Here is a 16,683-nt window from a genome sequence, read left to right as displayed (position 1 = left end):
TACTTTACACTTCACTCTGAAGATTAGGAATTCTGACAAATATCCATTTTGCCTTTCAGTACAAGTCTAATAGTTTAAGGTCAGTGAATATATCAAGACATATTCTCCACACTTAGAAACCTGAAATACATACACATCTTTTCAGGGAATGTTGGCTGTTTTCTGATGAAGAAATTGGTGAAAAGATAAACTTTAATCTTCTCACTCCACTCTGGGATGTAACCATAGCGCTCTGCCCAATAAGAAGGGAGGAGTGGAAAATACCATGGAGCTGATATACCATACTTTCCTGTAATAAAACAAGACATCAGAGATATCATGGGCACCAGGCTGGGACATTTGAAAAGTTACTCTTTCCTAATTTAGAGTTCGCAATAATGTTCGCACAACATGACAACTAGCTGTAGCAGCTGCTATGTCATCAAACCCAGACTATGTCATGCAGGTTGGCTTTCAGCTACAAGCCACCCTAACAACCCATGGCTTGTTCTAGGGTTTGTTCAGTCCATAGGGGGTTATCATGTCACCTGAACCAAGGAAAGTAATTTCACTGGGGGTTGCAGCTTTGGCTAGCAAAATATTGGCAAGAGTAGCAAAACCCCATACAGCTCTTTAAGATCTTGCCCTTGCTGCTACTGTGACAGCCCATCTGCTGATGCCCAAGCAGCTCTTTGGAATGACCTTCACTGGTCCACTACGCTTTTTGCCATTATTTTTCTGTCCTAGAAAATTACACAAACAGTGCAGACTGTTTTGATTTTTAAAAAACTGTCTTCCATAGCTGCACTCTGATGGCAGTCCAATATGTGTGGTCTTTCCTGGTCAATTTCCTTGTATGTTTCTTAGGGAAAGGGGAAAGTGGTGCTGCTAACATCCATGGAACAGAACAGTCTGCATGAAGGCTAACTTGCATGCAGCTGGGAGACTGGGAGGGAAGGAGAGGGAGAAGAAGCCATGGTGAGTCCAGCTGTCTGCTGAAGACACTGCAAATTGTCCATGAACAGTCTACACTATTTTGCATATTCACAGGAGAGCTTAGTGTGACATGCAAATGCAGCCCCTGTCGATATGATTGAGGGTTCAAAGAAAGTGATAATGAGTTGCATGTAATTTCAATTTTGTTCCCAAAGTGCACAACTCTGATCAAGCCTGATAAGTTTTCTGAAGGCTATTGACATATTTACTTATTTATTTTATTAATTTTTACATGTCCAATAGCAGATGCTCTCTGGGTGGTTAACACAAGTTAGAATTAAGCAAAAGTCAAAAAGGCATACATACACACACATCAGTTTAAAAGAACAAAACCATAATTGCAATTGCATTATTCAGCACAGAAGCATAGAAGGGTACAGAATAAAATGGGATATATAAAAACCAAGTTTAAAATGCTGGGAAAAATAAAAAGGTTTTCATCTGGTGCCAAAAAGAATACAAAGTATGCACCAGGTACACCCCTTCAGGATGCTCATTCCAAAACTGGGGTGCCACAACCAAAAAGGCCTTCCTTCTGGAATTCACCTGCCTCACTTCCTTTGGAAGGGGCTCCTGAAGAAGGGCTTCCAAAGATGACCTCAGAGTCTGTGTAGGCATATAAGGGAGGAGGTGATCCTACAGATAACCTGGTCCCCAGTCACTTAGGGCTTTGAATGGTCATGGTAGCACTTTGAATAGGACCTGGACTTCAACCGGCACCACAGGATGACCTCTGGATAGCCTCCCCCAGAGGTTTCATGTAGATGTTAAATAGCATAGGGAATAAAAAGGAACCCTGCAGCACTACCTGGCACAACTCCAGTGTGTTTTTTCCTAACCAGATGGATTCCACTGTGGCATCAAAATAATGGTATAAACTCTAACAGACACATTTCTGCATGCATGTGAAATGGCACCTATGGAAATTTGCCAGGCAAATGTGTGGTGTATTGGTCATCCTAACTTGGAAATGGAAACTTTGGCCTAAGAATGGAGCATGTGCGATGGTCCCTACCAGGTTACCAGCAAAGATGAATTCCCTGTGGTGAATGAACCCCTTCCTGCCAATAACGTTTGTAAATACTCCCCACATGATCTAGTCCCTGGTGTAGCACCTTCCAGTACAGCAGCCTCCTCTCCACAGCCCCATGGTCACCGAATGGGAGCACTCAGACACTCACCAACAGGCGCATGTGCTGCATCAACTACTTACAAATTTACAGAGAAAGGGAGTGTCATGGAGGGGATGGTTTTGGTGCCTTTCAGTGATGACCACAGCATTGGCATCCCTTCCTAATCTGTCCTTTCTAACAAAGTTTAGTAGCCAAAGAATGTGGCACCAGAGATAGATGGCTAGATAGATTAATTTCTTGCATTAATAGCCTGTTCTGCTTACCTGGAAAAACATTCCTAATGTACCAGCCAAGAATGAAATAAACAAAAGAATCTATCAGCATTAGCCAACACATCCAACCGAAATTAGTGTTGTCTCCTGACATGGGTGACATATACATATTATCCCACTGGAGGCCTATGAAAAAGAAGACAAAGGACAATTATTGTATTAGATAATAGAACAGATTGCATCAGGTTAGTCAGAGATCTGTTCCATGAAAAGAGCACATACCAACGCCTTGTTCTTCATAGCGGGCAATATATTGGCTTGCATAGCTGAACGCAGTTGGAGACAACAGGCTCTGGGAAAAAGAAGCAGGAAAACAAAAACCTATTGAAATATCTGCATACAAATAATCCATGTTAGCATGTATAAACTATGCAGATTTCAAAGAAATATATAGTATAGAACTGAAATTGTACAGCACAATTCAGCTAAGCATCAACATAATTTAACTAAACAAGGGTAAAGGGGAAAATAAGAAGAAATAATTCCTGAAAGAATAGAAAGGGAATTAGAGGGCTATTTTGTATTCTCCCCCTCCCTGCTTTTTCCAAGAAACTCAAGACAATAGGCAGCTTTGCTAATCATACTGAGGCATCCTGTGAATAACGTAGTGTGGGTTGTTTGCAGAATGACCCATGAAATGTCCAACAGACAATCAGTAGCTTGCCCTGGCTCTCCTTTCTTCTCATTCCACCAGCCAGTTCTGGCAAATATTTCAGGTGCATTTGCAGCAAAATTCCCATCTCACAATCCCTTGTTACATCGTCACCCTTTTATTATGGGCCATCTGCATGTTCAATATGTGCTTTGCCTTTGCAGGTTGATGCCAGAACGTTTTTCCATCCCTCCACCAACCCATGCTTGGCGATACCCGTCAAATAATACCTAATTTCTAATAAAAACTATAAACTTTTTCATACCCTTTTGCATTGTTTGTTAGTGTACTGCTCTCTTCACTTGCCCCTGCTGCTGCTGCTTCCTTCAAACCTCACTTGACAGCGTGCCCCATGAACAAGGGTTATGTGGTAAGGGATGCTCTTCATGGGAAGGAGCCATAGCTTAGTAATGGAGCACATGCTCTGCATGCACAAACCCCCAGGCTGAGCCCCTGGCACGCCCAGTTAAAAGGAATCTGGAGAGCCTCTGCCAGTCAGAACAGTCAATACTGGGCTAGATGGACCAATTATCTTCCTTAGAGCAAGCCAGTTGCACGTGTTCTTGTGTGGCAGGGCTACAGTATATGTGCCATATAATAAAACGGCCCTGCTATTTTCTGATTGTGAAACAAGTCAAAATGTGCCATTAGGCTGACCAGATATAAATGTTCAGCTGAAGTGGTTCCTTTCCCCAGCACCTTAACAGAAGGAGAGACTCACCAGCAGGCTCTTCATGGTGAAGCTGAGGTGACTCTCGACAACAAGCAAAACAATGAATGGGAAAAAGGTCAGGATGTAGATGAGACATGCAACCAGAGCTGCAATGTTGGTGTTGTTGAAGAAGACACTGATGAGGTAGCACATGGCTATGACCGAGAAGCTATAGTCTGCGAGGTACAGGAATAGTAGCACCACACTTGTGCTGGGCAGGACATTCCCAACTTTGAGGATCAGAACGATTAATGTGATCGGAATTAAAAGAAAGGCGGCACACTCAATGAACCAGGCAAAGAAGTGGCTGCTGGAATTGACACCCATCATCTTCATATACTGTGGAGGAGAAATTGAAAGGATATCCACTTAATGTCATGGCAATATTATCTCACAGACTGCCGTGTTCTCATTCTGTATTGCAGCCTTATTAAGATGGACCAGTTTCCTGTTCTAAAACAAAATGGGTAGTTGAGTAGCTTGCAAAACTGAGTTCATTTTCACAGCCCTGAAGGAGGATGTGCATGAAGCACACTCAAGTGGCAGCCAGGTATGCCAAGCGCAGCCCACCCTTCCTGCCCTCTGGGCTGTCAGATGCATGACCCTGCCCCTTCCTTGGGTCTTGCTGTGTCTGCCTGTGGTCGTCAGCAAAACTAGAATGATCAAACACACATTGAACAGGTTGTTTACATAGGTAGCTAGTTATTCTGGATTTGCTGAGTTGTAACTAGCGCAGGCCTAATTTTGCATGTGTCTTCTCAGGAGAGACTATTGACTGATATCAGACATGTTTACTCCCTCCAAACCTTTAATATATAACAATGGGAAATCTGGAGTCTCAAGTGTATAGGCTTTAACTGAAAAGAAATCCAATAAATACATGGCATTATAGTGTGCTGCATGAGTGGAACTCCCCTCCCAAATATGTAGAACTGCCCAGAAACTACAGCAGTCTCTCAGTGGCTCAGCCCACTAGACAAATGAAGACTGTCAACCTAAAACATAGCTTAGCATTTCTAGGGCATCTCCTTGTTCTGGAAGTGGACATTCATAACTCTCTAAGATCAGGAGACAGATTTTCTGAAGCTGAGATATATACTCTCTACTTGAATGTTACTGATTCAGTGTTACATATTTGTTCCATCCCCCCGCCCCCCATGTCTAGTTTTGAGCTAAAAGGAAATGGGTGAGAATTTCATTCCAGCTTGGATTTGATAGGAATACACCTAAATTCATGAAGCTCTCCAGATTTGGAATAAAATGAACTTGGCATTCAAAAAATCTGGGAGAAAACAAAACTGAGAAATTCATCCACCCAGGCCCAGGTCTTTTTTTTCCCAACAGATTTCTCATCTTCAGTGGCAAGATGGCAAGTGGGTACATCCTAGGTCTCCGTGCTGGGAATGGCTGTACTTATTGAATTTGGTGGGTACAGGCAGATGGATGAGAATTTTATTTCAGTTCATTCTTTATATGAATGTATCAATATTTGCAAAATGGTTTGTACTCAGGACAGAATCTGAGATTTAAACTTGGGATTAGAATTTGAGGTTTTTTTTTTTTTTTTTTTTTTTGAAGAAGCAGGAGAAGACAAAACTGGCAAATTCACCCACCTTTAGTCATAGCTCAACAAAACCAAGAATCTGCTGCCCTGTCCTCATGGAGCGCTACTGTGGCTGAACACCTTCCCATGGCATGAAAAGAACTCGAGGGCCCTCAGACTATGGGCAAGTGTATCCTGCCATCACCCCTCCTGATCCCACAATTTCCTCTTTCCACAGGCTTCTGATGTTGCCTTCCGAAGGAGCACCTTCTGCTCTGCGCCTTCCCTACATAGACTTTAAGGACTGCTTCTAAAGCTCCACAGTTCGAGAGCTGTGCAACAGCATGGCACTTTACACCAGCTACTGTCCTCACATCCTGCAGCTGTCCTTGGAAGGAAAGTGGGTGGTCGGAGCCTGCGCGTGCATGCGTGTGCGCACACATGCGTGTGTTAAACTTTTTTCTCCTTAACCTGTGGAATTGGTTTACGCTTTATTCTTTTCGGTGTCAGGCAAAACCCTTTTTATTTTCCCATTATTTTAATGTCTAGTTGGTTTTAACTAGAATTTTATTATCTTGAGTTGCTGGATGCTGTGCTTGTTTTGCTTAATTTTATTTGTTCTTTTATTGTAAGCCATCCCGAGACATCAGTGGTGGACAGGTTAGAAAAGCTTTGAATAAATAAATAAATAAATTAAATTGTTAGTGAAACTGCTGAAATTCCTTTTACAAATTATTGAGCGTTAGCAGTAGGTCTCTACAAAAGATCATTTTTAGCGGAAACAGTTCATTTTTAAAGTAAGTGTGCTCTAATCTGAGAATATTAGAGCATGCTAAAAGAACAATTGGTTCTATGGGAGGGGATGCTGTAAGTGTTCATTGGCTATCATGACAAAGCATTACAAAGCCCTTTTGCTTCCGTGCTGCAGGTTCAGCTTGAAAATTAAACCGATTTAAGGTATGGCACAGATGTTTCATTGATCACACTTTCACAGGAAATCTAATCTGTCACATGTCTCATAGCACAACCAAGACAATCACAAAAATGAGTATGCAAGAGGTCACAGTCACAGAATCAACTCAGAAGGAGCAATTACTGAGCAAATAATTTCTAACGATCTTTTGATGCATATGAACAAACAGTTCCCAATCACTGATTTGATTAGTGAAGTTTGCTGTGTTGCAGTCTTCATCTGCGATCCGTGGTTTTCTTATAGGCTTGGAGCATAAGACCACAAAATCCTAAGACTACGGAAGGGTTTGGGGATGTAGCTGCTCATGCTGTGCTGAAGGCCAGTTTCAGAAGCATTGTCAGTTCTAAGCTTCTTGAAGTAGGTCCTTTTTGTTAGTGCTCTGCAGAATGCCACACACAGCAATAGCCTACAAAATAAGACCCTAATGCCAGTTTGATGACATCTGGGGAAGAGGGGCACACACACATGCCTGTGTGGGAAAAATTAAGAATGACTTGCTTTTGTTTGTGTAAAATTCACCACAAAGTCCTCACACTGTGAGAGATCTTAATAATTTAATTTTTTTTTTTTTTTGCTTTTTTGTTTTGTTTTGGCATTCCTGTGCTCCTTCCAGTGCTTTGCTATCAGTTTATTCCCGTACATTATGCTGGGGTAATGAGCTACACCTTATGTTTTGGCAGAGGTGCCTAATAAATACTGTGCTATTATACCAAATAGTTGTTTCAGAAAGGTTGTGTGCGGATGTATAACTTGCCAATAAGACATGTGTTCAAACTGAGACTTACAAAGCCTGCCTGCCCTAGAGGTCAGCTACTGGGAAGCCACCTAGAAGTGTGCTTCTCCGCATCCTTGGAGATGCCATCCCAAGGGCTGCAGCCTTGCTGAAAGTCCATTCCTCATTTTGAGAAAGGAGGTCTGCAAAGAGGAGAACACACTCTTGGGGCATCAGCCAGTCCTCTCCAGTAGCAGTTTCCAGTGGATTAGCTTTCATGAATTGCTCAGAGAAGAGGTCAGGGTACACGTTTTTAAAGGCTTTGTCTGTCAGCCTCTGCGAACAAGCCAACTAGGAGCTATTGCTGCCTGGGAACACTGCAGACTGGCTCTTGCCCACGCACCAGCAATCTAATTTCATAAGGCTAATAAGCAGGTGCAGCTGCCAGGTGTGGTAAATACACAGAACTTCTGATTACCTCATAAAGCCTCAGGTCCTTTTCTTGAACGAGTTTCTTCACAAAAGCCGCAATGAAAAGTATCCAAGCAGCCATCAGTCCAAATGGAAGAGAGTAGGTCACACTAGTTAGGAACCTGTAAAAGCAAAGCAATTATTTTGCTAAATGCAAAGAATATTATATTAGGGAAATATAATTGTCACGATTTTCAGAATAAAAGGCTTTCTACAGGACAAACATGTTTTCTCTGGAACATGAGCAATGAAAAAGACTTGGAACATTCTAGGAACTGGCACATATTTTCCATGAACGGTATTTTGCTAAGGCAGAAAGCTGCACCTGTTAATCTGCAGCTCTTACCACCTTTGTGTTGAACCATGTTTTGGGTAGTCCTCTCTGATCGAAACCTCACCCTCCTTTCTCTGCATGCACTCACATCAGTGCTCAGGGGTCTGTACCCTTCCTGTGTCTGTCAGCTTATCTTGCATTGCAGCACAGCATGTGCACAAGTCACTCTGCTTCACCACGTTCATGGCATCCCAGTACATGGTCTCTGTCCACAAGTGGTGGCATGTTTAACCTACCCATGCCATGCAATGTTAGCATTTCAAACATGTATTAAGTCTTGAAAAGCTGAATTGTCAGAAGAAATCGAAGCTCTGCCCAAGAACTATTGACCTACACAGCATGTCTCTGTACCCTTTCAGGGGGAGATAGTCCTAATAAACTCTCTGCACAAGAAGGTTTGGAATAATTTATGCCAAAAAGGGTAATTCTTCCAAAAGTTCATCTATAAGTCCATAAGAAATTTAGAATCTGAAAACTGAATTTGGAATTTTAGACTTGTAATAAAGCAACAGGAAGTGTATTAATATTTTCCTATTGCCATATACTCATTAAATGATGAGAATGACTGCACTTGTAAACAAATGAGCTATAATTTCACAGTAAATATCATTTTACTTGTACCATCAGGAAAGGGGCTGTGACCTTTTCAGTAGATGAAGAATGAATGATCAATAAGGACTTTTCTGTCACAAGAACAAATTAGTCAGGCTCTCTGTAACCTTTGTTGCCTCCAAGGCAAGTCCCAACATACTCAAAAAGGTTGATTTCCCGGTAAATGCACATAGGATTGCAACCCTAAGTTTTACTTCTGAATAAGCACGTATATGATTGAGCTGCTAAGAATGTAAACCTAATCATATTTTCTTAGAACTAAGTTTCACTGAAGCTGAACTATTTTGTAATCCTTAATTAATACAACAAAGTATGGGTTAGCTGTAGAACCGCTATTGATATTCTTGAGTTACTTAAAACAGTTGTGCCTGAATTGAACAATTTATTGTGAACATGATAGCAATAACTAAACCATGTAAGTGAAGTAAAGAAATCAAACCTTATGCCAATTATTAATGACTATCTTATAAAGAAGTGATACATAATGGAGAGTAAAACCTGTCTTTATTCTTAAATTTAAGGCACAGCCAACTGGATGCTATACAGTCCAGCCACAATGAATCAAAGAATTATGGAGTTTGGAATAGGAGAAATAGTATATTTTTTCAGGCTTTTGCAGGAACAGTCTAGGAAAGCCTAACATAGATTATGAAAAGTATACAGTGGTGGAGTGACTGGGTGCATTTAAATATTGTTTTTGCAATGGATTTGGATCCACACTCAAATTTCCATTACATCTAAACCATACAATTTGAATGGGATCTCCAGCCAGACTTGCAAGCCGCAGTTTGGAGGTCTCTCTTGTCCACAGTTGCCAGATCAGGCATGACTGCAGTTTGATCCAAACAGAAGTATTATATTAGTGAAACCCAAAATAGCCAGTGAAACTGCAACCATGATTTAGTTAGAGACTTACAAGTCTTTGTTGTAGCAAGGATAGGGTATAGCTTGAATTTGTACAGCAATTTCTTCTGCACCTTTCCCAGTCTGCAATTCAATTATTGCTCTATCAATACTATCCTGGAGGTAGACAAATGCTCGACTGTAGATTTGGCTCTGTGAGGCTGAGTTATGTGGACCCACTGTCCAGATTCTTTCTCTAATTCTTTTTGTTGTTTGGGAAATCTTGCTGCTCATTCGGATGGTATAATTGACTAGTGGTGGGAGGGACAGACCACCTGGGATCCCTCTCTCCTCCCTCTTCCCATCTGTGGGCAGCTTGAAAATGACACCTTTAGAAAATGAGAAAGAGAGACAATTATATTTCCCAAATCTTCCAACTCTGGTGACTGATGCTTATGCTTTAAAAACATTAGAATGAAAATGCACATCATAGGAAGACTGCAACAGAATTCTACCTGCTGCAAGGACGGCCTGCTCTCTCCATCCTTGACTTTTGCTTCCCAAATGACATGAGGTTCCCTGTGGTCCAAGGAGGATATCCATTTTTTCTCCTCCACCCACCTGCTGCTTCAGCCAGACTATCTACCATTTAATTTTTCCAAACACTGTGCTTGTTTATGGATTAAACATTTTTTTCAGTAACAACCAGAGAAAGAAAATCCAACCATCTAGCATCTGACTCTTACAAAATTGTATAATCTCATGGAAAACTTTCACAATGTGTTTCCCTCTACTACAGGTGGTGGAGCGACAGTGACTTAGACTGTGGAATCAAGTTTGCAATTAAATCAGCAAAATTTTATGTCAACCATTAAAAACTGCTAAACTAATTCTGTTCAGGATAATTGATGGAGAGTGTAAAGAAATGACACAAGAAGAGCTTATCACCAGGGTAATATTGATAAGTGCAATACTTCTGTGAAGTAAGTGTGTTTTTGAAACAGAAAGTTGGTACTAGAGGATTTCGAGCTCAGTCCTAATGGAAAAATAGTAACATTTATACACTGCCTAATATACTAAAGATGCAGCAGGTTAATACACAAGAATTTAAGACCCTAATTCTTCTTCTACATAAATAATTTTGCAAAGATCTGATCACTATATAATACCAATGTCGATGCCATGTCTTGACCTTTGATTGAAAATTGTTTCATTTCAGTGACCATCTCCAAGTTCAGCTGATATTACTTACTTCCCAAAAGCTCATTTTTCAAAAAAAGATCCTTTGCCACTATTTCCAGTTCATCTACAGTCCTGAATGGCTTAATACGATCAAGCAGCACACATGAGGAGACATTAATGGCTAGTTCTGCTAAGGTGCTAAGTTGATTTATGATGTCAGCATTGTTCTGCAGTTCCAAACGTATGCCATCTGAGGGGAACACAAAGCAAGAACGCCTTAACCCATGAAATACAAGATGTGATCCTTCTTCAGATATCACAGGAAAACCTAAAACTTAGAAGAAATTATGCTTAGTAGATTCTGTTGAGAGACTCCTAAGGCTCAAAAAAATCTAGCATTTGTGAATGGCCTTGTTCTCACAGACCTGCTCACAGCTTTCTATGTGAGGGTTTTAGCCATGCAATTTTTTGTACCTAGGGAACAATCTGTTTCTCTCTCTCTCTGACTACACATACCTGCATGCACATATTTGTGATCTAATCAATACCTCTTATTACAGTAAATTGACATAAATCATTATTTTTGGATATCAACCATCTCTGTCCAATTACACAAGTAACAAAGAGCCGTGGACAAGGAATATAATATCAGTCATGTAATGGGGAGTGTGTGAAAAGATGTCCATAGTATTGGGCCCAGAAGTCCCCAGGTGTGGCTATTAGTGTCTCCAACAGGAGTGAAGAGCACCCATCCCTTTACGTGAGAAAAGATAAAAGAGTATAATCAGGAAACCCGGTGAGTGCGAAGGCCAAAGATGCCCTTTGCTCCTGGGGTACCCAGATTCCAAACAGGAGCGGGTTTGGCCTCTTTCACAAATGCACCTCAGTTACTTGGTCCTACAGCACTTAATGGGACCCACTTAAAGTAGAGTTTTCAGTGGCTCCTGGGAAGAGCACCACACCAAGAAGACTAGCCTTGCCCCAGGCTCTGTCCAAAGAGGAAGCAGCTATGGGGGAGTGTGCTTTACTGTTCCTTATGGGAAAGGAAACAGATCCAGTTGCTTGTAGCCCTCTTCCTGGAGTGATATGGGGCAGATCACACTATCTTCTTGTCACTGGCCATTGCATAGTCAAGCACCACCTCCTTATTTGTACTTTTGTACAGCACCCAGTTAATGCAGGTGCTCTGGAAAGTACTGTGAGTGGTAGTGCTGGTATGACTAGTGTTTCCTGCCATGATGACCAGTGCTGCTGCCGCTGCTACTACCCTTATGACTACCTGGTTCCAGATGGGCTTCCATTCCTTAGTCACACTCAGGCATAATGGCAAAGGAGTAGGAGGTTGGGGGGCAACAACGGACAAGTCAAGGCTTTGATATGTAAAATTGCAACACTGCGGAGAAGCAACTAACCATGTGGAGGATTAATCTGTCTTTTCTCTTTGAACTTGTCTGCATAACTACTGCATTACTGTAGAGTAGCTTCAGGGAGCAGAGCCTGCACCTAAGACTTTTCAAACTAAATTTCCTTCCAGGAGCTGATCTATTTATTTTGCAGACCTTCAGTAAATATTCCATTATTATAGCAAACAGCATACTCCAGTGGCCAGAAGTCATTAAGACAGCATGTGGCAGATGTTTCCTTGCTACATGGATATATATTCCAGGAATATCTTAATTTAAAGTGACAGAGATAGCACCTAAAGTTATTTTTCTAATCATGTGGATGTCAGTTGCTTCCAACTTGGGTTTGCTTGCTCCTCCTGCAACACAGGCCTATCTGAGTATGAAGCAGAAGAGAAGCTTACAAATCCCAGCTGCAGAGTTTCCAGCAACCCATCAAAAGCACTTTTTGTAGATTCAGCAGGCATGGAATAATTTTTCTAATGTCTATTAGCTGGCAGAGAACAATGCTCATCTGAGTACACATGCTCTGCCTATGGGTGGTATAGAAATGTAATTAATAATAATACACTGATGAGATAAGAAAAGAGTGGAAGAAAATTTTAAAAAGCATACACTACAATCAGCTAAAGGTATAATTCTGTGCATGCTCAGACTGAAAAGACTCCTACAATTCTCAACATTCCTGGCTTGCTAAGATTTTTTGCCTAAACATACACAATTTGTTTTGAATTAAGGCACACGTTTCAGGGTATGCTGGTATACAAAGTTGTCGGAAAGAAAATCCAGTGTCATCTGGTTGCTCCCATCCACTGAAGGAATGGCATATACCAGCAGAGTGAATTCCTTCTCCCCCTTGCAGCCCCAGTTTCAGGGGCAAGGAGGGAAAGGAGTACCGGAAAGCTGATGCCTGAATGGAAATCTGGATGTAGTCCAAGATTTATTTATGTCAGCACATAAGCATATCACACACCCCTTTGTCTGCATGTACATACACAAGAACATTGCTTTCTGCAGTGTGCATGCAAAGGACAAGCAACGAAACAAAGTGAAGAGCAAGAAAAAACCGTAAATAAGATTCAGACCACGTACTCCCTGCCAGGTTTTGACAGCAGTATTTCAAATGTCTACTGCCAGACAGAACAGTTTGCATAACCATATTCCGCAGCAGTTCTTTGATGGGAGTCCCAGAGGCATCACACTTTTCCAGACATCCTCAAAAGCCTTGTAAAGACTGTGCAGTGAAAAGTGCTGCAGAAGTAATCCAGGATTATTTTGATTTGTCCCCAGAATGATTGGTCCTTATGGGCAGAGCCACTAATTATTCCCTAAATGGGAAGGGAAACCCTGTTTACATCTTGGCACTGAGGCTGGGCTTTGCTCTCCCACCCAAGAAACAGATGTCTGAACATGGAATGAACTGAATCCAAATTGCCCTCCTAAAAACACAGCTCCACTGTGGACTGAGTCGGTGAGCTGTACTCCGACATAAACACTAAGTGTTTACTGAACAGAATCTCATATCAGCTTGTAATTATGTCTATCAATTCTGCTAAAAAGAGGTTTTCTGCATCTGTGTCTCCATTATCATCTTATAAAAATACCACTGAATGTACTGTTTTTGCCTGTAAGAGGTGTCAGGTGCCAATATTTCAAAATGGGAATTGGATTAATGATTTGGACAAGAAATTGCTCCTTTGTCTTTACTGAAGCTTTGTCAAGATAACCATTTTATTTCCATTATACAGAATTAGGAAACTGAGGCCAAAAGAGTGATTTGCCATTCAATAACAGCATTGAATGCTATTCAAAGGGCTACCATTTGGCTTCACAGGTCCACATTCTACAACTGTGGTTTGCACATCTTTGCAAGTCGAACAACCTAAGGCGCAGGGGAGATTGTGTTCCTTTTGTTCATGTTTCTGCCGAGAACCAGCTCTGTGATATGGGTATGAGTCACAGAACCATGCACTAGGAGTGGGAGTGGGGGACTTTTAAAAGTAGGTTTGTAAGAACTGGGGGCATAAACGGAGCACGGATACCCCCCTACTTCATTTGCAACACATTTCAGCCCTTTCCCAGGTCTATTGCCTGGTGTAGTGTGAAGCCAGAGCCATGCGAACGCTGGACTGGGGAACTGAGAGATCCAGGTTCTAGACCCCACTCGGTCACAAAGTTCACTGGGTCCCTTTGGGCCAATCAATCACTCTCAACCTAACCTACCTCATAGGGTTGTTGCGAAGGCAGAATGGAGGTATGTAAGCCGCAATGAGTTCCTCACAAGGGGAAAAAAGCTGGGATATAAGCACAATGTAATAATAACGACAAAACCAAAGCTAGTCTTGCAGGTGTCCATATTTTACATATATCTGCATACAAATTTTTACCCCCCCCACATATCCACATAATCTTCACTATGTAGCCACACGTCAATAACTTTTGGATGGGATGAATGTGTATCACAACTTACCCAGCTCATCAAGTTGGAGTAAAAGATCACCAGCATCCAGCTGCACCATGACTTTGATGAACACTTGCACAAAAGGGTTCTGCAATGTATTCTGTGAAACAGTGGGATACATTTGTTTAAACCATGACACTCAAGTGTATCCAGTCACTTTTCAAAACTAGACCTACAGTTATTAAAGCAAGAAGAAGGTCCCCTGGGAAGAAAAAGGCTTGGATGGTTCCCAGGGAAGGCAAGAGCTCTCCAGCCTTCAGCATAATGTGTGTGTTATGACACAAAATTAAGAGGCCAAACTACAGGAGCTGAACCTGGAGTGAGGAGGAAGTTTAGCTGGGGTTGGAGGCTGAGATCTCAGTGAAATTGCTCTCTAACATGTGGGCCACACCAGGAATAACATAATTTTGCCATATGTATCATATAGCAAGGACATAGAAAAGGTCTTGCGCTTTGTCAAACTGGCTGTCATCATACAAAAATTCCTCAGGGCTGTATCTCTGACACCGCAAAACCTTCCTCACATGAGCCCCCCGCCTGCCCCACACACATACACACTGTGTCCACTTCCTGTATCCTGTGTAATATTGCTTAACTCAAAGTAATTTTCTATTTGAACCCGTGTTGATGTTAAGTCACATGTCAATCTAAAAGCATATTGAGGGTCTGGGGGGGGGGATGGTATTCATATGAAGTGAGAGAGCTGTAGGAGAGTGTGTATGTGAGGGTGGATATAGGATAAGGAAAAAAAATGTAGTGAGCTATAAATGGCAAGCAGGTTTGAGTCCAGGTAAATCTTGCCACAGAGTAGTTACAAGAATCACCTGAAGCACATTCCAAATCCAGCTGAAAACCACTTTAATTAACAGTTCTAATATGAATGCTTCATATGAAGGTTTTAAATAGACATACCTGAGGTAAACAACACTCACCCTTCACCATAATGAGATAAATTCATTTTCCTGACATCCAGATGAATTCCGTGTTGGAAAAAGTAAAATGTAAATCACCCCTAAGGCTTCCTATGAGCCTTGCACAAGTTAATAAGTTCTGGTGCTACATCTAGTTATGTCAAATACTCTATCATCAATTTCATTCACTGCTATAGGTTAATACAAACATTGCTTGATAGAGGACGGTTGCAGCCTTGCAGCAAAAAGCAAGAAAGTCATTGCAGCCAGGGAGTGAGCACCAGAAGTGACTAGAACAAGCCACATCCAGTTTTCCAAGTTTGAGCACCCTGCTACAGAACCATTGCCATCCTCTTGCCCCTTCTAGCATAGCCAGCACCTTGTGTGTCCACACCTGGAGAGCAGGCAGTTCTACTGCTGAGGGACAGACACAGAAAGGGTGGCCTCATTTTAGGAGAAAACACATTATTTGAAACTCATTCTCACTCACACAACAATTGGATTCAAATTAGTATAGAACAAGGCCGTAAAGTGGTTGCACTTCAAAAATAAAATTACTACAAAATATAAATAGCCCACAACAGCCTTACAGAACGAATCTACAGCCAGAGGAAAAAATATACTTAACACTAAGGAACAGAATGCTAGCTCTCTCAGCCATTTAATCAGTTTCTAAAAAGCCATGTCTTTGTCTTAATTAGAAAACCAACAGCAACAGGGCCAAACAACCTTTGGCTGGCAACTGGTGCCACAGTGAAGGCACCACTGCTGATGGCTTTACTATTAACAGAATATACTTCCACATCTCTAGTGTCTCACTGTCAAGATTATACTAAGAAATTATTGTTGGCTGATCTATAAATCCTAATTGTTTGGGTTCAGGGGCAGGAAATTTACATGGTCAAATGAAAGGACATGAGGCATCAATCATTCGGGTGCCTCAGACTTCTGCCTTGACATTCAACCATGTGCGCGCACACAACACACACACATGCACTCCTTCATTCACTCACTCACTCACTTCAAGGCAATCTTCCTCCTATTTGTGGCATATGGGAGAACGGCCGGCCGCAAGGCGGACAGCAAGGCGAGTCGATTCTTTGTCATGGATAGAACAGTGGCATAGTAAAGGCTTTTGCAAGCAGAAGTCTGGGGAATGGTCCTCCTTCTGTGTGAAGCAGGTACTTTCCTCAGTCTCCATTTGTATGCTCAAGTCACCAGCACAGGGAGTCATATTTCCCTAACCAGAGAGCACCCAGATATGCTGGTGTTCCACACTGTGGGGTACATTGCATAATTGTGAATACAGACCCGCACATCCGTTATCATGAAAACAGAGAGAAAATACAAAAATACAACATCTGTTAATAAGCAGGAGAGTAAACATGTCATACCTTCAGTACAGGAATAGTCTCCTTTAACAAGCTCTGTGAGTTCATAAGCAGTGGTGAACTGTCCAGCCACTTCTGGGATTTTTGTATTAAATCAGCCATC

General features: G+C 41.7%; 1 protein-coding gene across 1 annotated transcript in view; it reads right to left on the bottom strand.

Annotated features, from left to right (window-relative positions):
* ABCA12 (ATP binding cassette subfamily A member 12) overlaps window positions 1-9,630 on the bottom strand; it is a 74,313-nt gene extending 64,683 nt beyond the window's left edge. The window contains exons 1-6 of the mRNA XM_044432027.1: window positions 9,306-9,630; window positions 7,451-7,565; window positions 3,754-4,083; window positions 2,603-2,672; window positions 2,372-2,506; window positions 134-289 (exon numbers count right to left, since the gene is read on the bottom strand). Coding sequence (XP_044287962.1) covers window positions 134-289; window positions 2,372-2,506; window positions 2,603-2,672; window positions 3,754-4,083; window positions 7,451-7,565; window positions 9,306-9,526 — 1,027 coding nt within the window. The 5' untranslated portion in view covers window positions 9,527-9,630. The remainder of the gene's footprint in view (window positions 1-133; window positions 290-2,371; window positions 2,507-2,602; window positions 2,673-3,753; window positions 4,084-7,450; window positions 7,566-9,305) is intronic.
* Window positions 9,631-16,683: the final 7,053 nt, after the last annotated feature.

Source organism: Varanus komodoensis, unplaced genomic scaffold (assembly GCF_004798865.1).
Source record: "Varanus komodoensis strain SLA01 unplaced genomic scaffold, ASM479886v1 scaffold23, whole genome shotgun sequence".
Classification (NCBI taxonomy): domain Eukaryota; kingdom Metazoa; phylum Chordata; class Lepidosauria; order Squamata; family Varanidae; genus Varanus; species Varanus komodoensis.
The sequence above is the reverse complement of the archived record's forward strand: the minus strand, read 5'-3'. Positions and strand labels throughout refer to the sequence as shown.